Here is a 25,581-nt window from a genome sequence, read left to right as displayed (position 1 = left end):
TGTTTTAGACTGGTTGCTTTCTTCTAAGTTGAATTGATGCTTGGTTGGCAACAGCTGCAGTGGGACTGAGATGATGGTTATAAGGAGGTTGCAGGTTGTTCTTGTGTGCGGCAGATATTCTATCTGCTGATGTAAAGCCAGAATAAGGTTGTGTCCTCATAATCAGCCTAACTTCATAGATAAGGCCTGATGTACATCAGTCTTAAGAAGTTACCGTCTTAAAAAAAAAAAAAAAGTCTCCAGAAGGAGATATTAGCACATATCAATTTTAAATGGCCTCAGCTTTGTTTAGGGGCTTATTTCATCAAGAAAGTTCAAAAATCATGCAGCCATTAAAATTAGATAAGACTTCTGAGATTACTGAGTTGCACAGTCAGCCCATCCTCACCATGCCCACTGGCCATGTCCCTCAGTGCCACATCCACATGGCTCTTGAATACCTCCAGGGATGATGACTTCACCACCTCCCTGGGCAGCCTGTGCCAGTGCCTGGCTACTGTTTCAGAAAAGAAACTTTTCCTAGTATCCAATTCTTATCTCCCTTGCTACAACCTGAGGCTGTTGCCTTGTGTCCCATCACTAGTTGGCTGGGAGATGAGACTGATCCCCACCTCACTACAATTTCAGGTCACTGTAGAGGGCAATGGAGTCTTCCCTACGCTTTTCCAGACTGAACAATCCCGTTTCCTTCAGCTGCTCCCTATCAGGCTTGTGCTCCAGACCTTTCATAGCTTTGTTGTCCTTCTTTGAACACATTCTGGGGCCTCAATGTCCTTGTAATGAGGGGCCCCAAAACTGAACTTGGCACTCAAAGTGCGGCCTCTCCAGCACAGAGTACAGAGGTACAATCAGCTGATTCTATTTCTGATACAAACTGGGATGCCATTGGTCTTGGGTGCCCTGCTGGCTTATGTTCAGCCAGCTGTCAACCAGCACTTCCAGATTCTTTTCTGCTGCACAGCCTTCCGGCCACTCTTCCTGATGCCTGTAGCATTGAGTTTTTCCTTTCTGCTTTTTTTCCTCTAATTTTGAATTCCTGCAAAAATAATACACTAAGACAGGGAATCTCTTTCAGAGAACCTGTGCTCCTGTGTAAAATGATAACAGTTATGCTCCTAACACCCAGAATGAAGGAAGCTTATGGCCAATTCTGGATTTGAGAGAGCTGAATGCTTTCAAGATTTTATTAGCTGTGTTTGGTAACACTGAATTAATGTGAAAATAGCTACGTCCAAAACAATTCATCTCTGTCACAAGAAGGAATCTTGTTGCAGACAGGTGTTGTACCAGCACAGAATTCTGCTGGTATGAATTCTTGTCTTGCTGTTGGTATTTGGCAGTTTGGCTGAAAACATAAAGTCTGTGGTTCACATTAGCTGTTCAGGTAGAGGTACATGCAACAAATCATTATCTTTGTTCATCAGATGCTTCAAATTTTTGGAACTCAGTAAGCAAAGGGAAATTGATATGAACTCCCATCACCCTTCCAAAGAGTTCTTTACAGCAGAGACATTTTTTTCAGAATACAATTAACCATTTCAAGCTTTAAAAACAGTCTGTAACACTAACGGGAGTTTCTCTCACGAGTATGTATCAACCTGAATGTATGTACCTCAATAATAAAACTTATTTATCAGAGTATGTGGATGTGGTCATTTAACACCAGTAGGTAGGTAAGCGCCATCGTTCTGATCTCACACTCCTCTTCCTCAGAAGGATGGGGAGAAAATGTGAAAAAATTTCACGTGTTAAGGTAAGGGCAGGGACATCAGTCACCAGTTACTGTCACTAGCAAAACAGACTAGAAGAGTGAGAAGTGAAAGCCAACTGGTAACACCACCTTCCCTACCTCTTCTACTTCCCCACCCTGTCAGCAGCACATGGGAACTGGGAAGGGGCTGCAGTCAGTCTATAATGCTTCTTCTCTGCTGCTCCCCCATGGTTTCTCTCTGCTCCTCCTCTACATGGGTCCCTCCATCCTTCCCAAACTGATCCCGTGTGGCTTCCTACAGGCTGCAGCTGTCCAAGCACTGCCCCAATACAGGGGGCAGTACCACAGGGCCCACCCTTCAGGCACTGCCCCACATGGGTCCCCAGCAGCAGCAGCTTCCCCCCGGCCCTCCTTCCCCATCACAGGCTTCTCCCCATGGATTGCAGCTTCATCCAGGGGCTGCTCCTGCTGGGGCTCCCCATGTGGCTGTGGCTCTTCCAGGCCTCCTCTGCTGCTGCACTGTGGGCTCTTCCATGGCTGCATGTGGAGGTCTGCTCTGTATGGAACCTGTGGACTGCAAGAGGATGCCCAGCTCCTCCACGGGCCTCTCCTGTACTACAGGGAGCTTCTGCTCCATGCCTCCTCCTCCTGCACTGACCTCGATGGCTGCAGGGCTGCTTCTCTCACATTTTCTCACTCCTCTCTCCAAGCTGCAGTGATGCAGCAATTTTTCCCTTCCTTATATCTGCGTAGCTTTTGGCTCAGCTCTGGTATCTGTGGGACCCTTTTGGAGCATCTGGAGTTGGCTCTGATCTAACATGGAGCAGCTGCTAGGCTCTGCTTACAGAGCCCATCCCTGCTACAGCAGAGAGCTTTGTTTGTAAGCCCATGGAGCACAGTAGCCATGAAAGCACAGTTCTTACACAGTGTTACAGCTTCCCTGGACTTGCTGCTGAGCCTTGGGATCAGCAGAAAACTCAATATAAACAGAGTGATTTGACCATCCAGTTTGAGCAAACTGGTTATGGCTTTGGGGTCTGATAAACTTTCCTGTTAACATTCAGATCCATTTCTCTCTCCAGGAGAGAATGTTTCAGGAGAGATTCAGCTTTCCTGTATTTCTCAAGCCAGATGTTAGCGGGTGAATAGTACTTAAGCTGTGCTACAGAAGTGCATAATATATTAATGTGTACTAGGAAGAACCCGGGGAATGTAGCAAATGACCACAAATTCTTTGCCAACTGAAGGATTTTCTATTTGTCCTTGATGATATCATGTATATAATATTAAATAATTTCTGCACTTTGGATTTTTTGTCCTTGTGAAATTCTAGACTCCAGTATATGGAAGAACTCCATCCAGTGTTTGGATTGTTTGGGAGTCTGCCCTGGAATTGCTTCAGCAAACTTTATGGAAGTAGATGAAGGAAGCAATCATTATTGAAAAGTAAGAAGTGAGGCAAAAATTGATTACATTCAGGTAGCCCTGTTAAAATGGGAACACGCAGTAAATGAAGAAATTACAGTTGATTCAAAAAATTGAAAAGGGAGAGATATAATGATTGTAGCTACCTGAGATGATTTCTGTATCATATAGAGTGAAAAAGAACTCTTAGAATGAATAATTGATGATCATTTGATAAAGTTACTGCTGTGTTTAATAGTTATATTCCCCTTTGAACTAAGACGACAGGCTTCTCATACATAATTTCTTACCATTTTAAGTGTGGTATCATGTTCTTTGCATGCAAAGGCAGTGAGCATGGTCATCTGAAGTTTGCAACACACTAAATGATTAAATAAGTGTTGTTTATGACTTAATCTGATCATTCTAGTCTTCATAGAATAGACTCTTATTCTGTATACATATGCTACAGGACAGCAGCACCTTAATGCTGCAAACTGAACAGGTGTTTGTGATAAGAAGTAATACTGAACCTGCAAAAATGTGGAACCAAACTTTGGTTCCAAGGAAAGACAAGACAATATTTAGTTCTGTGCTGGGACTTGAAAAGATTAATACCTATTAACGGGAGGAATAAAATCTTGTACTAAGAGGTTTTAGAAAGTCTTTGTAGAAGGATATTTCATTGTCAAAATATTAGGTTCAGCTATAAATAAGCTGATGTGTCTGACACTTTATAACTGCATTGCTTTCCTTGCCTCGCTTTTCAGAATAGTTTTAGCTATTATAGTTCTTATAATTATAAAATTTTACTCTTCCTGGAGCAAGAAGATAGGTCCCTATCAGCCTCCTGACTGTACAGTACTTCAGCATGTGGACCAGAAGTCTGCTAGACCGCTTCACGATCATATATGTTGCCTGTTTTGTCCTTCGGGCTGCCTGTTGCTTGTTTTCATCCTCTTTTTCTTGTTTCTTCACCAGGTTCATCCATAAGATTCCAAAATAAGTGTGTCTAAACTCCAAGGCTCACCTTACAGCAGTTTATAGAACTGTGGGAATACATGGGAGACTTCAGATGGCCTAAGTGGACGTAAATTCTGTGGCTGTGGAAAGGGGTGATCCTACAGTTCCAAGCCACCACTGGTGCAGCAGTAGCGTTTTTATGGTAATGTAATGAGTTAAGTCATTCATTGGGCTAAAAACTAACACAAACTAACATAAAACTTTGCTTCTGGCTATGAGGTCACCATATATATATATGAGGTTATACCAGTGCTGGCACCAAGGGGTGCAGGCAGGAGCAGACCTCAGGAAATCTCTAGTCCAGACCAAAACCCATACTCAAACCAGGGTCAGTTACAAAATCGGAATTTCAGAAGTTTACTTGCTCTTAATTTTTTACCTCTCCTATGAAGAAAGGCTGAGGGAGCTCAGTTTGTTCAGGCTGGAGAAGGCTCTGGGGAGGTCTCACTGTGGCCTTTCAGTAAATGGAAGCTTATAAACTGGAGGGAGACCAACTGTTTACATGTGATGGGAAAAGATTGAACAATTTTAAACTAGAGGAGATCTAGCTTAGATGTTAGGGGGAAATTCTTCACTCAGAGGGTGTTGAGGTGTTGGAACAGGTCGCCCAGAGAATTTGTGGTTGCCCCTCCCTGGAGGTGTTAATGACCACGCTGGATGGGGCCCTGGGCAGCCTGAGCTGTGGGGGGCCAGCCCTGCCCACAGCATGGGAGTTGGAGCTGGGTGGGCTTGAAAAAGGTCCCTTCCTGCCAAGCCGTTCTATGATTCTACTTAAGAAAACATCTGTTAGAATACATTAGCAGACTTGAAAATCTTTCGTAGTGGTTGTTCTGCAGCTCACTGTATGCATGAGTGGTTTAATAGAGCACTCCTGCAAAGATACTGCTACTGATTAGATTTTCTAAGGAGAGAATGCTTTTCAATGTAAGGTTCAGTCTTAGATGTTTTATGTGTATATCTGTTATCTTCTCCCCTAATTTAATGAACAGTGCAGCATGCTAGTGGGAGATTAAGAATTGTCTATGGGGCCCAAGTATTTTTGTACTCTTCCTTTCCATCATTCAGCATTTGGTGCACTGTGCACACTTCCAAAGGCTGCAGTTCTTTCCTTAGTCAAAAGATATCTCAATTTTCAGTTGTAACAACAGTATGGGCTTCAAAATGAATTACATTTTTTATTTGCATAATTGATTGGGAAAGTTTAGAGATAACTGGGATAGTAGGTAGTTCCTAGAAGTTCTAGCAAAGTTGAAGGGGGAAAATCAATGGATTGTATTTGTTATACGTACAGCTTTTCTACATATATAACTACTTTTATTAACACTAACTTTGTCTGCAATGTAAAAGCTATATAATTCAAATATATTCTATATTTGAAACAAAGTAAGTATCGTGTATAGACAAATCCTTTAATGTCAGAGTACTGTCTTGCCTTGTATAAGAAGTGTTCTTAAAACAACTTGTCTCAGAAAATTAAGCGTAGTGCTTCATAATTTGTGTATGTTCCTTTTACATACTGCCTAATGAATATTTATATACAGATGCCCAGACAAACAAGGCATACATCTGAATACTTAGTGCTACATTACAGCAGTGTTCTTCTCATGAAGATTTGGACTTCTTACTCTGTAACTATAATACTGATGCTAATTGCAAAGTTGACCTTCAGTCACTCCTACTTGCATGGATCAGTATGTGTTTAGAAGAAGTTACGTTTTTTGCCCTTGATTTGCATCAACAAAATTGGCTAGGTTTCAGTTTTAATGTGCTGATTATGTCCCTGCTGATGTCAGGGCCAAGACACTTCTGTTCTCAGGGAGTTTATTATTTTGTTGCTCTTCATGAGAATGGTGAGGGAAAACTACAATGTCTTTATGTGTGTCGAATGCAATGATACAGAAGTTTGCAAATAGAAAATAATTTATTACTTTCATAGTATAATCAAGCTTCAAATTCAGCAGGGATGTCACCTTCAGACAGTTACGAATGTGATTTAACTTATATGGACTCTACTTTCCCAAAGGTGTTTTTTATTAGAAAGGCTATAGATGTTAAGCATCTTCTTTCCTTTTTTTTTTTTTTTTTTTTTTGACAGGAAATTCTGGTGATTAACAGTCATGGCAACCATAGAGGAACTGGCCCATCAAATTATTGAGCAGCAAATGGGAGAGGTACATAAATTTTTCATCATATTTAGGAGACATTGAATAATAAAATGGACAGAGTAAAATGTAAAAACCAAAATTCGAAGAGAAAATAATTTTTAGTATACTCCAGGCTTCAGGAGACCCTTACATAGAAGATGAACTTACTGTGTCCATCTTAAAGTTATTCTGCAAAATCTGTCTTGCCAAATTTTCTCCCACAGCAGTGAAGCTACAGAAGCGTTTTCAGTAAGTGATGAGCTGCTCAGCTGTGCCTTTTGGACAGGTAGTGAGCTGCCTCATTATATAATTGCTTAGCTCACTTTCACTTAGAATCTTTACCATCAAAGTTGTCATTACAGAGCTTTTACGTTCCAATTTAGGAATTGCTTCATTTGTTGTCATTTTTGTTCTTATAAGTAAAACCTTGCTGTAGTCTTCATTGTAAAATATTGGTTGACATTTGGTGTAAATCAGAGGGAAGACTGAATTCTTGTTTCTGCTGACTCCTGTTTTTCATTTTTTGTAACCTATATGCAGAGTCTGCGTACTGCAGCCAAAGAACTTCCAGAGATGTACAGGCAGTTTGGAAGTGTGAATACTGGGCATAATACTTACGTAGAAAATTCCATCTTTAGCACTGCTTTAAATTAGATAGGAGCAGAAAACATTTATTAGCTTGAAATATCCACTCTTGGTTCCCTGTCTAGTACTGTAGATAGGATGAATTTTCAAATAATTCTAGCTCCTCTCAGTCTTGATTTCAAATATAACAGCTGGGGACATGCAGGATAGTAAATCTGTTTTGTGTAAGTTCTTATAGTTTTTAGTATTGTAGTGTCTGAGGATTACTAAGGCAGTTGTAATTTTTTTTTTTTCTTTCCCTTTTCCTCTTTACAGGGAGAAATGGTGTGTCTAGTGTAGCTTTGTTTTGATTGTATAATTCCTTGGGGAAGTTTAGGTAGGGCTGTAATTCCTGTTTCTTGTGTTTTGGAAACTGGGGTTAGTCAAAGCTAACTGAAGCGTTTGTTCCAGTTGGAGAAGAGGATGGCAGGTTTAAATGATGATGCTTAGCTTCTGTGAGAATTATTCTTTTTGTAACGTGGTTCCATGAGACAGAGAGCTGATCTGGTGTCCCAGAGCCAGAAGAAGGGAAGGTCTTTCTGTGTTCTGCACCAGCATCTGGCTGATACAAATGGAAGATTGGAAGATTTTCTGCTGATGTGATGAGTTGATAGGTTTGGAGAAGGATCTAATGGGTACCAGAGGCAGTTTAAAGGAGATGACTGGTAGCCATCCCTTCATACTACTCATCATCTTTTGCTGAGTTTGAGATAATTCACATTTCTACATCAGGGGCACATTACTTGATTCTTGTAGGAAATTCATTTGATCCATGAGTGTTCAACCTTTTGGCTTGGCTCAGCTACATTTAGTGAATAGAAATTGTCTTGGGCCTCAAATATGTAGGTCATCATATTACATCAAAAGTAATGCCTCCCACTTACTTCCATGGAAATGACTGCCCTGCCAGAAGGGGCTTGAGTGTATTGGTGGATGGCAAGCTGGACATGAGGCAGCAATGTGCCCTTGCAGCCCAGAAAGCCACCTGTACCCTGATCTGCATCAAAAGAAGCACGGCCAGCAGGGTGAAGGACGTGATCTTGCTTCTCTGCTCTGTGCTGGTGAGACCTCACTTGGAGTACTGCATCCAAATGTGGAGTCCTCAGCATAGGAGAGACATGGACCTGTTGGAGTGCACCCAGAGGAGGGCCATAGTAATGATCCAAGGAATGGAACACCTCCCTGTGAGGACAGGCTGAGAGAGCTGGGGCTGTTCAGCCGGAAGAAGAGAAGGCTCCAAGAAGACCTGAAGGCGGCCTTTCCGTACTTGAAGGGAGGCTCTAAGAAAGAAGGGGGCAGATTCTGTGTCAGGATCTGTTTGATAGGACACGAAGAAATGGTATCAAACTAAAAAAGGGGAGATTTAGGCTGGATATAAGGGAAAAGGTTTTTACAATAAGGATGGTGAGGCTCTGAAACAGATTGCCCAGAGTGGTGGTGGAAATTCCCTCCTCGTTGTCCCTGGAGGCATTCCAGACCAGGCTGGACCAGGCTCTGAGTACCCTGATCAGCTGTAGATGTCTTTACAGCATGGGGAGGGGGTGGGCTGCATTGCCAGCCATGCTGAACCACATGCAGCCTGTGGGCCATGAGGTGGACATGCCTGATGTAATCTGTGGTTCTGTATGCTAGATATATGGTACTTTGTTTCCATAGACCTTTCAAATAACAGAGGAAAGTAGCGTATTTGTCTCAACAGAATCTCTCATATGCAAACAAAATATAGTCTTTAACAACTTGTGTGGTTATTCTGATCAGTATTTATTTATTTGTTTGTTTATTGGACTGCAATGAAATCTTTATTCTGTATAAGCTGTCAAGCTGACGTTGTTTTTAGGGAATAATGGGCGGTTTTAGTTTTTACCACATATAAATTGTGACACTTTAGGGAGCAAGCATAAAGCCGTTGCAGAATATGTAGCTTATTTTGTAAAGTAGGTACAAGTTTGCATAAAAATGTGTTTGTCTGAAAGTCACTGCTTGTGCATGCAGTTTGAAAGGCTGATGTGGAATTTTTGTGTATGCAGGTACCTCTTACAAGCTCTTAATGTCACTGTGGAGTGGACTCTTTTTGTCCTTCACTTAAGCAAAGTGAATGAATTGTGTCACTTCTGAAAGTGTTCATCTACATGCAAAATGTGATTTTTTTAGCAGGCAGTGTTCCAAAGTGTTTTGGCTGGTAGTTTGGTAACCATTTATTTTGGTGGTGCAGGTGACTTAAGCAGCATCCCCCACTGTCCCCAGCAGATTAATCCCACTGTCTCCTTTTCAAGGCCAGGCTGGATGGGGCTTTGAGCAGCCTGGTCTAGAGGGAGGTGTCCCTTCCTGTAGCAGGGGGTTGGAACTAGATGATCTTAAAGGTCCCTTCCAAGCCAAACCATTCTATGATTCTGTGATTTGCTCTGATGTATCTGCTTCTGGGCATTGTGGAGATCTGGCCTGAAGGTTTGACCTACACTAAAAATAGCCCATGTCTCTCTTTTGCTGCACTATTTTTTGACCTTCATCGGTGTCACAGAATCACAGAATGTCCTGTGAGTGTCCTGTTCCAGATCAATGAATGACTAAACAGCACAACGAAGCTGAAGGGACAGGATCAAGCAGCTTATAACACCTGAGACTGGTGCCAAAAGCAATGCATTTCTAGGTGAAGCTAAGTTGATTGGAATTTGTATCTCTGCTGGAAGGGAAAGTTTTGCTTTCTACTTTTTCTCCTTCAGCATCAGAACCTCCAGTCTTCTTGCCTCCTTTCCTATGCTGACGCTTCACTTACATGGTGGTGCGGTAGCGCGGTCAGGAAGCTGATCCAAGAGGAGCAAAAGTGCTCTTAACCAGTCATGAAACAGTACGGCAGATGTGGATATATATTCCTTACACCAGTTCTTGCAGAAAAATAAGTTGAATAGGAACTGTTTAAAGTGAGTGTATTTTTAAGTGAATGAATTTTTAAGTAAATGGTAGGAATTAGTATTAACAGAGGGACTGCAGGATGTGACAGAGTTTTGATCTGCATAGTCATGCTGCAAAATGCTAGGGGAGTTAATAGGGACAAATAATTAAATCCAAAGGTATCTGAAAACTCTGTGAGGATAGATGTCTTTTGTACTACAAAAAAAGCCCCACATTTCAGACCAGGCCTCTGTAGATGGCAACTGTATTTATTTTTCATGGGCAAATAATCTAATGAATAACAGCAACATTCATTTGGCTATAGCATGTGAAGAATTTTTTGAAATTACTGATAATTATTAAAGCACTTTTATAAGCTGTATCTGAGAGCAGAGGCTTAAATTTGTTTTTGGATACTATGCTTGCTGAACTCATGTGTTTAACTGATAGGTTTTTACTTTCTTGGTAGTCCCCCAGTAGAGCATTCTGTTGCTTTGGTTCTGCCTCTCTAAGGCTCTGTGAAACAAAAAGGGCTGATTGCTGTGTCTCCACTCCAGAAATTCTTCAGCTGCTTTATGTAAGCCGTTAAGATAAAAATATGTTAGTTTAAATGTAATGCAACTATGATGAAAGGTATTGTGTTCAGTAAGTGTTTCATGAACACCAGCAGTAATAATTCAGAAAATACTCGGTCCAGTGGACTGAAATGGATTTGTCAACAACTGTTCTGCTCAGTGTTTCTGAATGTCTAACTGAAGGTATTTTTAGAATGGCTTTAGAACACTGCCGTGAACAGAACTTCTTAACCAGCAAAATTACACTGTTGAATTAGATTGAATTAGATGCAAATGCAAGCACTTGTGTTCCTGGCACAGTAAGTGTCACCCCTTTCCTTAGCCTTGTGCAGAGAAATCAGAAGCTGATAAAACCTGATGGTAGTACATCCATTAAGGTAGTATATCTCTCCTTAAGGTGTCCTATCCACTGCCAATCTATTACATTTATTTATTCTTTCTAGATTACCCATTCTCAGGGAGCTGTTACACAGACACTAATGGATGGGGCAGCACAACGAATACAGATCGTCCCTTCAGATTCAGGCCTCTCTTTACCACAGCGTATACAGGTATGCTTCATCCAATATATTTTAAAAGCAGCAATGAAGTCTTTATTTTCACCAGCTTTTGTTTATGGTCCTTCTTCTTTTGCTTCATTTTATTGTCTAAAGTGCAAATATTCAGTCCTGGGTAGCAGAGATTATTTATTTATAAACAGGAAAAAAAGCATTATTCCAATGATTGTATGCTGTTTTTTTTTTTTTTAAGTTTTTAAGAGATACAAAAATAATAACTGCTGAATAGAAAAAAATGTTATTCCTAAAACTGTAATAATACTGCTCTTTAAAAACTGAATACTTTTTTTGATTTGGTAATTCAGCTGAGTTGTTGGAACATTTCAATATTTTGGAGCAGAGATGGGAGGAATACTGCATCACACTGTTCATAACAAGTCATGGGAAATGAAAAGGCTGTCTAATCTCTTAAGTGCATTAAAGTATGATGGCTTTTGGCCATCGTAACCAATGTTCTACATTCCAGTAAGCTAATTTATAGCCTCACCAGGTAATCATCTCCAATTCAAGTGAGGGTAGGAGTTTTTTGGCAATGTGGGTAGTCAAACCACAAACACAGATATGTGTATATGGAGGTTAGCAAGATATGGGGGATGAGATTTTGTATTCCATGCCTTAAAAGTCAGTGCAAGTCCTTGCAAGCTTTTTATTTTTAAATTTCCTCCTAGAGAAAAATGTCAGCTGCAGAATAGATTTTGAAGATATTCCGATAGATGTTGGTGCATACAAAACCACTAGTTTGTAAGCCAGCTGCTACTATAGCCTTGGCAGCCTTTACTTTTGCTGCTTCACTCTTCAGTGTTTTTCACTGTTTTTTCCTGTTTCAGTGCATTGCATTCAAGCTTTGCCCTACCTTTCAGGATTCTTCACAGGCACCCCATATATGATCCTGTGTTTTATTTTACTGCTTCCTGTACTACAGTCCTGGTACCAGTCTTACCTATCCAGTATATCTTTCAGCTCCACTCCTTTTAAATGGTTCATGTACAGCTGTACCTTTAATTAATTTATATTAATTGTTGAAGTGCTGTCTCTTTATACTATTTCCTTTGTCAATATATGTATGCTGTTCTTGTGCAGCTGAACACCACACAGCCATTCAGTCACTTTCGCAGGTGGGATGAGAGGGAGAACTGGTAGCAAAATAGAACTGTGGGTTGAGATAAAAACTATTTACTAAGACAGAAGAGGAAAATGGAAAGAAATATGTGATGATAACAATATATATATAGCCAGAATACAATTACTTACCACCCACTGACCAACATGTAGCAACACCACAACTGCTTGCCAACCCATAGCCCACCTACAACACAATGTGTCACCACTCACTGACAGATGCCCCACCAGTCCCTGAGCAGTGGCTGCCCCCAGCCCTGTAGTGCAAAGCTATTTAATGTAATTCCAGTATATCAGGGCCTGAGTGTAGGTTGACATATAAAACCATGAGCCTTCATTGTTGAACAGCAAGACAGTTATGTTGTTTCAAAACCAGTGTCAGTTGTCTAAACCCTTGTTTCAGCTTTTGGGACAGGGTTAGGGTGGAAGAGAGAACTACATTTGGACAATGACTATAGCTACTGCAAATATTATGCACATAGAAGAACTATTTATAGGAACAGTTTTGTTCTGGGGATCTTTATATAGTTTTTGATCATCACAGCTAGCTGAAAGATTACTTGTTTCTAGTGCTTTGTCCCTCGTCTTTTTTTACCACACTCAACAATTCTTGCTTCAGAGTGGATGACAAGTGCTTTGGGATAATGGTTTTCTTTTGATATATTTGGGACAGCACTCAGGAGAATGATGTAGTAGGCATCTACAAACATGGCAGCAATATAAATAATAACAAACTCAATGGGAGACAGAAATCAGTAACAAAAACTTTCTACAAAGCAGAATTTATTGTAAAAAGTAAAAAAGCTTGTACAGCCAAATGCATCTCAGTGAAATGTTATATTAGTTTTCAGCTTATAATTAATATTTTTTGCTTTATCTGGTTATTCTTAAATGCATATGAAGAAATATCCAAGATCTTGACATTCAAAATCATGATTAAAAAATACTTTAAGACATATTTTAGTAGTTACTCATTTTAGGGCATGTTAGCACTTTGTTTCAGTGGTCGTTTCACTGTGATAGGCAGCTCAGCACCTCTGTACCACTCTCACTGAATCCTCCACAAAAAGATGGGGAGAAAACACAATGAAAAAAAAAAAGCTTGTAGGTTGAGATAAGGATGGGAAGATCACTCTTGAGATATTGTCGCAGGGAAAGCAAAGGGATTAATATAATTTATTTGCTACTGATAAAAGACTATAGCAGTGAGAACTGACAGCCAACTCCCCATCCACCCTCTTCTACCTTCTCCCTTCAAAAAGGGAAATGCAGTTTGTGGTCCATAGTGCTATGTCTGTGCCATCTTCCATGGTCCCTCTCTACCACTACTCCACATGAGGTCCCTCCCACCAGATGCCATCCTTCCCAAACTGATCCCCCACGTGCTTCCCACAGGCTGCAGTTCTCCAACCATTGCCCCAGTGCAGCTCCATACTATGGGGTCTGCCCTTGAGGCACTGCTCACACGGGACTCCTCCATGGCTGCAGGGCTCTGTGTGGTACCCATGGGCTGCTGGGGGATGCCCTGCTCCTCTGTGAGCCTCTCCTGTGCTGCAGGGAGCTTCTGCTCCATGCCTGGAGCATATCCTGCCCTCCTCTTGCATTGGCCTTGGTGGCTGCATGGCTGCATCTCTCACATTTTCTCACTCCTCTCTCCCAGCTGATGCAGTGTGGCAGTTTTTCCCTTCCTTATATCTGCACTCCTAGAGGCACACCCAGCATTTCTCATGGCTCAGCTCTGGCAGTAGTGGGTCCCTTTTGGAGTAGCTGGAGCTGGCTCTGATCTGACGTGGGGCAGTAGTGGGCTCTGCTCACAGAGGCTCTGCTCACAGAGGCCATTCCCTGCAGCCCCCAGTTACCAAATCCTTGCCACCTAAAGCCAATGCATAGAAAAGTTGGATGTCATGATATTAAATTTTCAAATCCCTTTTTTTTTTTTTAAGCTAGTGCTCTGTGTTTAAACATGTTTTTCATTATTCCTAGAAAAGTAACAGAGGATTATTGCAATATTTAATTTATTGAAACTGTATTCAAACAGAAGTCAAAATATATTAACAGGCAAGGCAATAAAGGAAAAGAAAAAAAATTACTATCTTACCATCAGGGCTCTTAAATGAAATAGACACAAGAAATATGCTTTTAAGCAGTCAGTCCAGAGCTATTATATTCCTGCTTTATAGCATGATCCCTTTGGCAACATTGAGTTTCACATTATTAAGAAACAGAATGTGTTGTCTGTGGGGCCAGGTGGATTTCCCTAAGAAGTGGTTTTCTTTTCCCCTCTGATTATTTTCTCTTACCTCAACATTTAAAGTACCTGAATTCAGGCTATTATAAGGTTGTTATACTTTGAGTTGTTCAATTTTCTAAGTCCCATTGAGATTCAGGCAGAGCTTTTGCAGGCATCTGACTGTAAGAATTCAGCTGCAGACAAACTGTTCTTAATTATTTAAACTGCTTTCTGTTACATCGATCAGTTGTCAGACCTGGAGAGTGCAGAAAGCTTGTGTGCAGATTGAATAGCTCAGTATGTTATAGATACATAACAATGTATCCACTGTGTCATGCATTGAAAACTTGGTGGGCATCTCCCTAGAATTCCAGGAAGCAATTTGAAGAATTCAAACTGTTTAGTAGCAGTGAAGTGAGCAATGTGAAGTAGAAATAGCTCTTCTGCCGTATTTATCCACAAATACATAACAATTTTAAAAATAAGAGGCTGGACTATAAGCTGGAAATCAGATAATTCAGTTCACATACATATAAAAAATTCAACCTTAGCTTGGAATATGTTGTTTTTTAATATACTTTGTGTAAACCTAACTAGATAAAGTGTATGCCTTTCCATTTTCAGGTTTACATTTGCACTTTGAAATTTTGATAGTGAAACAGATCTTCAATATGAATATCTTTTAAAGAGCAGGTCTAAATATTCAAGAAAGAGCGCAGTGTTCTGTGTTTGACTTTGTCCATGCTTGCACCCAGTTGGGGATTACATGCATTGGATTTCTCCTGATCCCAATGGAGTAGAGGTGTTTGGAGGTGGGGATGGAAAATTGGGTAATTTATTAAGTAATATTCTGGGTAATAGTCAGAAATGGCATGAGAAATAAAGATTATAAAATGAAGAAAAATGGAATGTGAGGAATAAGTTAAGGAAAGAAAGGAACTGAAAGGTAAGGAAGTTTGCCTTCTAAGGAATCAGAAAGGAACTGAAAGAGGAAATAAAGGACTGCTGTAGTCATTTGTGGCTCTGAATGTGTGGATGCCTTTGAAAATTGAATGGAAAACCCTTTATTCATCATATTAATAACTGCTTTGGGGTTTTTGTCCTGCCATGCTACCCTCAACCCCAATCTCGTGACAGCTCTAGTTCTTGTTTTATATTTTTAGCCCTTGGAATTTTATAATTTTAGCCCAAATAAGTTCTTTGCAAAGAAATAAAGAAGTTGGACACCTAGTGTTATTAGCAAATTTGATTGATCTACAGTTAAAAAGTAGCTTGCAGGAAGCAGTCACTGCAGAACGATTCTCCTTAATGTCTATAGTAAGCCAGGCAGTCTGACATGAAGGTTTTGGGGAGAAAGGCAAGAAGTGATAAAAGTGAGTTTTGTAATGGAACATATATGGAATCTTGATTATTTTACCCAAGGAATATAGGATTATAATCTTAAAACAAATTTTGCTAAAAATGGGGGCTTACTGGAGAGTTCTTTAATAAAAGTCTGCTATATTTGTGTTTGAAAATAGGAAAAATGGAAAAGAAAAACCCAAACCAAAACTCAGCAGCCTGTAGGTTTGTTCTTGATTAAGAAATGACACATGAAAATTAGTTTATTGGTTTAAAAAAAAAAAAAGAAAAAAGTGTCCAGGAGAGAGATTCTGTTTTGCTTGCATATTTTATTTAGGAACATATATGTAAAAATACAGAGCAAAAACCCTGAAGCATAAATTGTTTATAAAGATGCAACAAGATTTTTTTGCTGTTTGATACTTTTCTTTTGTCACTTTGAAGTGTACAGTTGGTGCTGAAGGATGTTTCTTGTGAAGCATCCCAATATGGAAGGTGCTAAGGGCTGTGCACGGCATGCAGTGAGTGCAAGAGTTAAGGTTTCTCAGAACCTCATGGGTCTTAGGGCTGAGTTACACACACCTCAATTTCTGAATGCTGTAATGGCCAGCGGGTTTGGCACTACTGTAAAAGCATTGGCCATTTATAAAACTTGGATTTTAATTCAGGCTTTGATTTCAAATGTAAGGGTGACTTGAGTGCGTTCAAAAGCAAGTGAAAATCCAAGATTTTGCCTGAGTTTTTGTAACTCTTGTGTGACAGAGGGGAAGTCAGTCCTGCTTCACAAATGTTAAGGGCAAAATTCCAGTTTTCTTCAAGTGCCCAGGCTGGGCCCCAAAGGTGATCTTAAATTACCATAACAATTTGAGATAAATGTATTATTAGATTGTCACAGATCAGCAGACGGGCCAGAAGATTCAGATTGTTACAGCACTTGATCAGAGCTCAGCAGGCAAGCAGTTCATCCTAACAAATCATGATGGCTCTACCCCAAGCAAGGTGATCCTTGCCAGACAAGATTCCACTCCAGGAAAAGTTATCCTAGCAACTCCAGATGCTGCAGGTGTCAACCAACTGTTTTTTGCATCCCCTGATATATCTGCACAACACATCCAGGTAGATAATCCACTTTATTTCATAATTTTGATTCAAATGGAATAAGAAGAGATGTTTTATTTCCAAATATGTATGTCTGGGTTCTCCTTTTTTGAGGTTTTTATATTTTTTAATGCTCTACTTTTCCTTGCATTAGGAGTTAGCATCGCTGCTTAGAAATTACAAGGAAAACAAATTTTTTTGGTAAACGTACTGCTTTTAAAATTTATACCCTGGCATGAAAGATTAGAAAGAATACTGTTACTTTTATTGTCGTTTCCAGCTGTACCAACAGTCCTTTTTTATTGCTGCTTCATTGACTCTCCGTCTATATTCACATATTGAAAAAATAATCTTTTCATCCTTGTCTTTATCACTCAGCATTTCCTTCTACTTGTTTTCCTTTTCATATGCCGTTGTTCATACACTGTCCACTGCTGTGTGAATTGTATTTCAAGGCAGTTTCTCAGACTATGAATAGGGAAGGTCATTACTCAGTGGCAATGGGAAAGCAGCACTAAAGATTCTGCATTTACAAAACCCAAAATGGTTTGAGATTCTCTATAGTCAGGGTTGTATCTCCCTAAACTGATCCACGGTGCCCTTTACTCCTACACACACTGCATGTGCTGCTTCCTCAGTCTTCATACTCCAGCTTTCTAGTCTTCTACCCCATATCCCCAGCAGAGCAGAGGGTGATGGCACTGATTCCAAGGGTGTGAAGAACATGCACAGAAGACCTGGGAAGTGTGAGCTCCTTCTGCGTGAAGTGGGGTGTTATTGCACTGCAGCTAACACACAGTTTTTGCATGTTGGTTTACCCATGTACATTTATTCTGATGGTAAAATACATCTGTGTGGCAGTCCAGGTGACAGGAGGGTAGCTGCCATTCCTTAGTGCAGTACCTTACAGCTGTACAGTGGCCAGAAACGGGTCTTAAATAAGTGTTAAAAACTGGGCAAGAAAATAGTGATCCTTCTGAGCATTTCCTTTCCCTTCCATTACTTGATGATTTAGAGGACCTCCTGACCTGGAGATTGCAGTGAGGCCTTCTTTGATAACTGCCACTAAAGTTAATGACTTCTTTGTTATTTCTAAGAGACCATTCTAACAGACCATTTGTGTCTTGGTCTGTATAATAGCCTATGGCAGTAAAAACTAAAAAAAGGAAAAAGATTCTATTGCTTCTATAAATCACTGCCATAGCTCCTTCAAGTAATTTCTTTTCCCAAAGGAAGAATCCTGATCTTTTACTTTACTGCTTTTCTGGGAGCCAGTCCACAGCTCTGATTCACATGTTGCACGTGTTGTGCAAGCAGCAGCAAAAAAAGCAATTCAGTGGAAATTTTAGCCTGTGTCTTTGTGTTTTAGATGAACTTCAACAAAACTTTAAAACAGCAGGGTATGATCTGATGTAAACCTCAGAAGAAAGTTATTTTCAAAGAGAATTTAAAAGATGAGAAGTGTGCTACCCTTGTATAAAGGCTGAGGTACTGAGGGGAGGTCTGGATAAGAAGTTAAAAGCTGTAGTTTTGATTGTACATTTTGGGCAACATAGGAGGGTCTGAGAAACAACAGGATGTGCTCTCACTTAAATTAGATTAGATTAGATTAGATCTCAGTTAGATTGTTCTATTGTCAGTTACTATACAGTTGCAGAGACTGTATTTCACTGACTTTCAGTGAGGATAAAAAATAATGCCATTAATGTGCTTTTCAACTCCATATTCTTTGGGCTCTTCCATACTTTCTGTCCTAAATAGTCTTTCATCTGCAGTTTTGCCTTTCACATCATTCTTCTTATTTCATCACCTTCACTTGAAATACTTATTCGTTTGCTATGCAGAAAATCTCTCCTTTATTGCATCTTATCTTTGCATTGACACTTTGCAAGGCTCTTTCTCCCATCATCTTTTCCACCCTCAGTGGCTCTTCATCTCAATAAACAAATTTATTCCGTGTGTTCAAAGTCAGTTGGTGAGTTCTGTGTGTCTGGGATTTTTATCTCCTCCTGGGCCAAATTCGTAGTCCTTCCTTACGTGGAACTTACAGCTTCAGGGCAGCAGGTTTCATCTATGGAAGGACTTAAAATTTGTTTACTTATTTTCTATAAAGTCACGAACATGTATAACAATGGGAATTAGAACAAAATGAAAGGTTAACATTCTTTTAACTTGTCATGATTATTTTTCTTAAGATGTTATGTTGAAAGAAAAACATAATAGGTGAATTTCTGAGACAGCGTTATTAATAAAGGCTAACTAGAAAGAGAGAGACTTGTTAAACATTCCCTTATATAATCCTATGCTGTTTTCCAAACGAGTGATCTCTTAATTTTCTCTTCGGAAGATGAGGTACCTTCTCTTCCAGAAAGTTACCCTTATTGTTATCAGAGGTCTTGTCTTGAATAAGCACAGAGATAATGAAGGTGTCAGACTTCCCATTAAGATGCTGTAGAAGTTAGAAACTCATAACATTTCTAAATTATATCACTTTTTAATTGGAAGAATGTGCTGTTTCCCACTTCATGTTATTGTCAAGATAATATTTGCTTGCTGCTTCTTGTTGTGATCCTTTTTTTGAGTTCCTTTTTTACGCTGGTTATTTTTCTGTGCTTTGTTTATCTCATTGAGATGGATCTTTTTAAGGTCAAATAGAAGGCCACAGTGCCTGCCCTGTAGTGCTGTGGTTCTCATGTGCTTAATGATGCTTTTCAGGTGCCAGAGATAAATGAATAAGACATGAATGTAGTCATAATGTCAAACTGTTACTGAAAACCAAAGCATACACCACTTGATAATTCATGGCACTGCTTAGAGTTCATTTTCTATGGCTCACCGTCTCTGTCTATTATAAAAAAAAAGAATTGACAAATCAGAATGTAGAAATAACAGCCTCTACATGGCAATCATAATTTACATTAAAAAAATAAGTTACATTCATTAGAATGTAAATACAGAATTCAACAAAAGGTATGTATTCAACTAAACGAGTATGCAGAGGATAAATGTTTTTGAAAATGTCAGCCCATTTTCCAGAGGTAATATTGAATTTTTTTCTTGAATTTTTTTTTGGAAACATTACAGGTAAAACTTTGGTTCCATCCACTGGGAGCACAGTGCATGGCAGGTAGCTCTGCTCCTTTGTGTCTATGAAGGCTGTAAAATGTAGTCAAGAAAACCTCATCATTTGTCGATTTGGTCCCTTAGAAGAAATCACAAAGGTGATTTACTGCAATATTTCTTGATGGTGAGAAAAATAAAAATGACATCATTTTCTACTTTCTTTCAGATTTTAACAGACAACTCTCCCAATGAGCAGGCCCTAAATAAAGTGTTTGATCTGTGTGTTGTGTGTGGAGACAAGGCATCAGGTATTTCACTTCCTTTTTTTTAATAAGGTAGTGCAATTTTATAACAGATGTTTAAAGTTCTTCTTAAGGGATATAACAGTTTGCATACATATAAATACATGTATGTACATACACAAACAGAAAAGATAGACTGCCTTTTTCAGCAGAGAATTAAACTAAATGTTTCTTTAATGTCTGTGGGTGGGACTTGTTTACTTCTATTTTACTTTAGAAATTCAGTATGTTTTCTACCAGATAATTTTTGCCTTTTTTTCCTTAGGCTAATACGTTTTATTTTGTATAGTAAAAATTGGCTGAAAAAATGACTTAGGTGACTTGCTGTTAAGAGCTTTTTGTTACTTAAAAGGAGATCATGCAATGAACTGTGTTATTGTTGTCAAGTCAGAAACAGGTGAGAAACCTTTTAATTATTTAAAATATGAAACCAACAGGTAAAGAAGACATTGTAGGTATGTGAAAAGAAGTGCTAACGTGAGATTTCTGTGGGACAGCTCATTATTTGAAGAACCACTATTAGAACTGCAAAACTGCATTATAGTTCCAGTTAAAAATGAACAGTGTATTCACTGGCAAAATAGAGTGCTAAGGTAGGAAAAATGTTTCACGCACTGAATTTTGCGTAATGATAACAAGAGATTGGAAGGAAGTGTGGTGGGAGTTCTGTACTGAAGAACTCTGATGCTTTTCCAGCTGTCTCCCACATTCCTCTTGCATGTGTGCCTGCCACCAGGTATTTCAAATCTGTCAGAGCTGAAATTACTGAGAGGGTAGAAGGGAGCTGAAGTTACTTCTCTTAGAAGGGAGAGCTGAAAGCTCCTTTTTCTTTTCACTTGGTAATGCAGTGTAAGAGAAATGAGATGTTAACTTGGCTCTTTACTTATTTAGCTACAATTAGACTACGTGGGGAAAATGATTGCTCCCTCAGAACATTCTTATGCTTTATCTGGTTGGAATCTGTGTGATGATCCTCCAGCAATAATATCGAAATGTGATAACTGCAATTAAATACTTCCTTTTGGGAAGCAGTGGGAATGGAGGACAGGGAAGGGAAGCAGATAATGTTAGGATTTTATCGTGAGAGCCAGTAGGATGTAGCAAAAACTGCTTAAAAAGAAAACAATCTAAAATCTTTCTACTGAAGCCAAATTTAGCTTGAAATTGTATCTTCTCTAAACGTATCAGATTTCACCTTTCACAAAAGAAATTTCTGCCAAATATAGGATGAAAAGGTAAACATAAGATCTAGCTGGTGTGCTCCAGCTGGGAGAGCTTCTACGGATCCCCAGCATAGGGCTGGACTGTACCATGAGAGTGATCCCAGGAGCAGTTTGCTCTGGCCTGACCCATACGTACTGAGCCCTGGGAGTGAATTTAGGCAGAGCCATGATTTCCTGAGCGGCTGTAGGTGCCTCCTGTGTGATATGAGCTGTTACACAGACTGCTTTGCAGACACCTCCAAACTGAGTGCAAGAAGCTGCATCAAAGAGCAGGTGAATAAAGAAGGGGACAGACTGTTCAGCAGGGTCTGTTGTGATAGGATGAGGGGGAATGGTTTCAAACTAAAACAGGAGAGATTTAGATTGGATATAAGGAAAAAGTTTTTTTACTGTAATGGTAGTGAGGCACTGGCACAGGTTGCCCAGAGAGGTGATGGATGCCCCATCCCTGGAGAAATCCAGAGTCAGGATGGAGGGACACTGAGCACCCTGACAGCAAGGCAGTTGGACTGGGTGACCTTTAAGGGTTCCTTCCATTTCAAATGCAAAGCTCAGGTGCTTTGCAGGATGGATATTATGAATATGGTTATATGTGAATACTTACCAGCCTGGCTGCTATTAAAATGTTACACTTAGTGATATTTTATATATAATGCTTTGTAAATTTCTTATTTAGTCCTATGTTAATACGATTCTGATAAAGTAGAAACCAGAATTTCTGGAAATTTCAGGCAGAAAAAGTTTGAGAATCTAAAAATATTTTTTCCCTTAAATTATTTCATATTTGAAATGTATTTCTGTAACATGTCCTACACAGGTCAGAGAGCAGCTTTGATGCCTCCACAGTACGTATTTTGTTCGTAGGTGATTTTGGTTTAATTTTTTTCTTCAGGATCATAGAATTATCACTGTTGGAATTGTCAGAAATGCCTTAATCGGAACTTGAGCTTTTTAGTAGTATTTATAATTTGTGCTATGGAAGAATCAAAACAATTTACTTCTGAAAAATAATTAAACTTGACTTTCTGTAGTACATCCTAGCCATAATTTCTGTACGTTGGTATTATAAATTAGAAAATTCACTACAGATTTTTAAAAAAATTTGGTCTAGCTCTATTAGTTTATTTCTCTCATTCTAGAGCTTTACTCAAAGAACTACTGGTGTAACATTGTCTGTTAGGAAAGTGAAAGGTGAAAGCAGAGCTTTGGAATTATCACTTACTGCTGACAAATACAATGTTTGCAGATTCCATATTTCCATTAGCTATAATGCATAACATTTATACAGCTGAATTTGTAATGAGCAATAGCAGGACTGGACTCCAGGGGCAGTACAAAAATTGGAAAAGAATGTATACATTCAGAGTTTATTCTGTGTTGTTGCTAATTTGTTCTCTTAGCTTTTTAACACTGCTGTCAGGAGGTTCAGCAAGAACTTCGTAAGCAACTTCGTTATTTGTTCTTTCAAGATATGTATCCTGGTGAAGTGCTTTGAGCTAGAAATACGTTTCACTTACATTTTTGTTGTTCTGTATCCACGTGATTTAAAGTTTGTAACCTACGGAGAAAAAACAAGAGTGTTTTGAGAAAAGAAAATGTCTAAAGAAGAAGAGACAATACAGTGTAAAATTAACGTCATAATTTATGTTGTTCTGAAACCAGGACGTCACTATGGAGCAGTAACTTGTGAGGGTTGCAAGGGATTCTTTAAAAGGAGTATACGGAAGAATTTGGTGTATTCGTGCCGAGGAACAAAGGACTGCGTCATTAACAAACACCACCGGAATCGCTGTCAGTACTGCCGGCTGCAGCGATGCATCGCCTTCGGAATGAAACAAGACTGTAAGTCTGGAAAAAATACCCATCATTTCAGCTGGTTGGTTGGCTAGGTTGTTTTTTTCTGAGTTATAACTAACTATAAACACTCATAATCGTTATTAAAATTGAAGATTAAGTAAAAAGGACAAAAATAAGGAGCGTTTCTTAGAGTGTAATTTGTGATGTGACTTACTAGCTGCGTGCTGTTTTATTAGCTGTGCAGTGTGAGAGGAAACCTATTGAAGTGTCAAGAGAAAAGTCTTCAAACTGTGCAGCTTCTACAGAAAAGATCTACATTCGGAAAGATCTTCGCAGCCCATTGGCTGCAACTCCAACTTTTGTAACAGACAATGAAACAGCAAGGTAAGTGCATTCTATTGTAGACAAGCTACCTCTGTTTCTTGAAATCACCCCCAAATTGACATGCGTGCTATTTTGTGCCAGATCAACAGGTCTGTTGGAATCAGGAATGTTCGTTAACATTCAGTCTGGAATTAAAAGCGAGCCTACAGTGCTGATGACTCCAGATAAGGTATATGATGACATGACTGATGTATTAAGTGCTTTTGGTTTGATTGCTATATAACAGTGTGCGTAGGGATGGAAGATTGTTCTCTTTTGCTGTACTTTTGGTAAATTCAGGTTTTAAAACATTGCCCAGTGGTGCAAATTTTTCTCTTCCAAAGAATGCTGTTAGTCCTCCATAGAAAGAATGTGAAAAGCTCTACAAAGTAAATGCCTCCCTTCTTTTAGACAACTTTGAGGGCATTTTCCTTTGTATTTGTCAATTCTGACACTTGGAAGTTTTTTGATTCAGATAGAGTAAGGCATTTGCAAAATCTCACATGGCTATGGCATTATCACAGTGCATTTCATAAATATTGTTAGCTTTTTCCCCCTGTATTGTTTTTCTTCTTTTTCTTCTTTTTTTCTTTTTTTTCCCAAAGCTATCTCATGAGTGATCTTTTTTCTAATGTATTTCTGAGCTGGCTTTCCTTTGTTTCTATTGTGGTATGGGTAATGATCCACTAAAGTGATGTGATAATGGCCCTACATATGCACAGTAGGAAGCTTTTATATTTTTCTAGCCAATACTAAATCACCTCATACTGTTTTTGTGCATTTTGCCCTCCATCTGTCTGCAAAATTTTACCACTTTCTTGTTTATGCGTGGACGGAAAGAAGATGGTAAAAATATAATCTAGTGCAGTTTTATAATCCCAACGATGGACTTGTGAGTGGAGATGCTAAAATTTCTCCCTGTAGCTTGCATCTGTAGCATTCTTTCTGAAAGCAATAGATAGCTGTTACTTGTAAAACCAAATGTCTAAATATTTCATATTTTAGACACAGTGCAGTGTCTAACTGCTGCATGATGGTTACCCACTTATTGAAAGTAATATTTTTCTAACAGGTCTGTTCTCAAGCTCAGTTCTTCATTAGTGTAAGAGAGTTCTTCTGTTTCAAGTTATCTACTGCCAATAAGAAAGAATTAAAAGCTGTATTTTTCTCTTAGGTTGAAGCCTGTCAGGGAGACTTAAGTACCCTGGCAAATGTGGTGACATCTTTAGCAAACCTCAGTAAATCCAAAGATCTGTCACAAAGCAGTACAGAGCTCTCTATGATTGAGAGTTTAAGTAATGGAGATGGATCGTTACCTGAACTTCAGCAAGAAGAACAAGGAAGTAGTGATGTTACAAGGTAAAGCATGTTCCACTTGAAATGTTACGCTTCTCAAGAATGTCTCTGTCAGTTCAGAGATAATTCATTAAATTATCATTGTTTAGGTGGCACAAACTCATGTTAAGGTTCAGTCTTGTAAGATTCTTGCAAAGGAAATCATAAAAAAGTTCAGTTATAGACAGAAAATACTTCTAGTTGTTTGTTCAGTTTGGGTATTAGGCAAAGGCTCTTCAGCAGAGGGTGGTGGGCATGGCACAGGCTTCCCAGGGCAGTGGGCACAGCTCCAAGCTGCTGGAGTTCAAGAAGCATTTGGACAGTGCTCTCAGACACAGTCTGATTTTGGGTGATCCTGTGTGGAACCAGGAGTTGGACTCGATGATCCTTGTGGGTCCCTTCCAACTCAGGAGATTCTGTGATTCTTTGAATTTCAACTTAAATCTTTCAGCTGATGTTAAGGAGGACTAAAAGGTAAGAATGAGATGTGTTCGATTTTTGTATTGTATTCTTAGTATTAAGGGAAACTGTTTCTTGAAGATCTCATCTGTAAGTAGTTTATTACTCCTAAATATTAATTGTCTTAAAAGCTCAAAAAGCATTTTATTTGGAGGCAGGAAAACTCAAAGAATGCTCGTTGCTGATACAGATGCATTCATTATGTATTTAAAAATTTATGTCTTGCACAGGTTTTAACTCATCATACATGGGATGTATCTTTTATAGTACTTCCTTGTTTATTCCTTCAATGAGAATCATGTTCTTCCTTGATTGTCACTCCAT

General features: G+C 39.2%; 1 protein-coding gene across 8 annotated transcripts in view; it reads left to right on the top strand.

Moving 5' to 3' along the window:
- NR2C1 (nuclear receptor subfamily 2 group C member 1) overlaps positions 1-25,581 on the top strand; it is a 63,583-nt gene that overhangs the window by 7,650 nt on the left and 30,352 nt on the right. For 3 of the 8 annotated variants that reach the window (XR_016466269.1, XR_004167971.2, XM_031600446.2), the window contains exons 2-10: positions 4,097-4,280; positions 6,234-6,309; positions 10,814-10,921; positions 16,503-16,733; positions 20,005-20,086; positions 22,966-23,145; positions 23,337-23,484; positions 23,566-23,653; positions 24,638-24,822. Coding sequence is in view for 6 of the 8 variants with exons in the window: in XM_031600446.2 (XP_031456306.1) it covers positions 6,256-6,309; positions 10,814-10,921; positions 16,503-16,733; positions 20,005-20,086; positions 22,966-23,145; positions 23,337-23,484; positions 23,566-23,653; positions 24,638-24,822 (1,076 nt within the window). In the remaining 2 variants the exon portion in view is untranslated. Of the gene's footprint in view, positions 1-3,044; positions 3,158-4,096; positions 4,281-6,233; positions 6,310-10,813; positions 10,922-16,502; positions 16,734-20,004; positions 20,087-22,965; positions 23,146-23,336; positions 23,485-23,565; positions 23,654-24,637; positions 24,823-25,581 lie in introns of all 8 variants that reach the window. The other 5 variants (XM_090140048.1, XM_090140050.1, XM_031600449.2 and 2 more) reach the window with 5 other exon arrangements.

This window comes from Phasianus colchicus, chromosome 1 (assembly GCF_987193195.1).
Source record: "Phasianus colchicus chromosome 1, bPhaCol1.hap1.1, whole genome shotgun sequence".
NCBI classification, from domain to species: domain Eukaryota; kingdom Metazoa; phylum Chordata; class Aves; order Galliformes; family Phasianidae; genus Phasianus; species Phasianus colchicus.
Note: the sequence above shows the minus strand (reverse complement) of the source record. Positions and strands in the feature narration are given on the sequence as shown.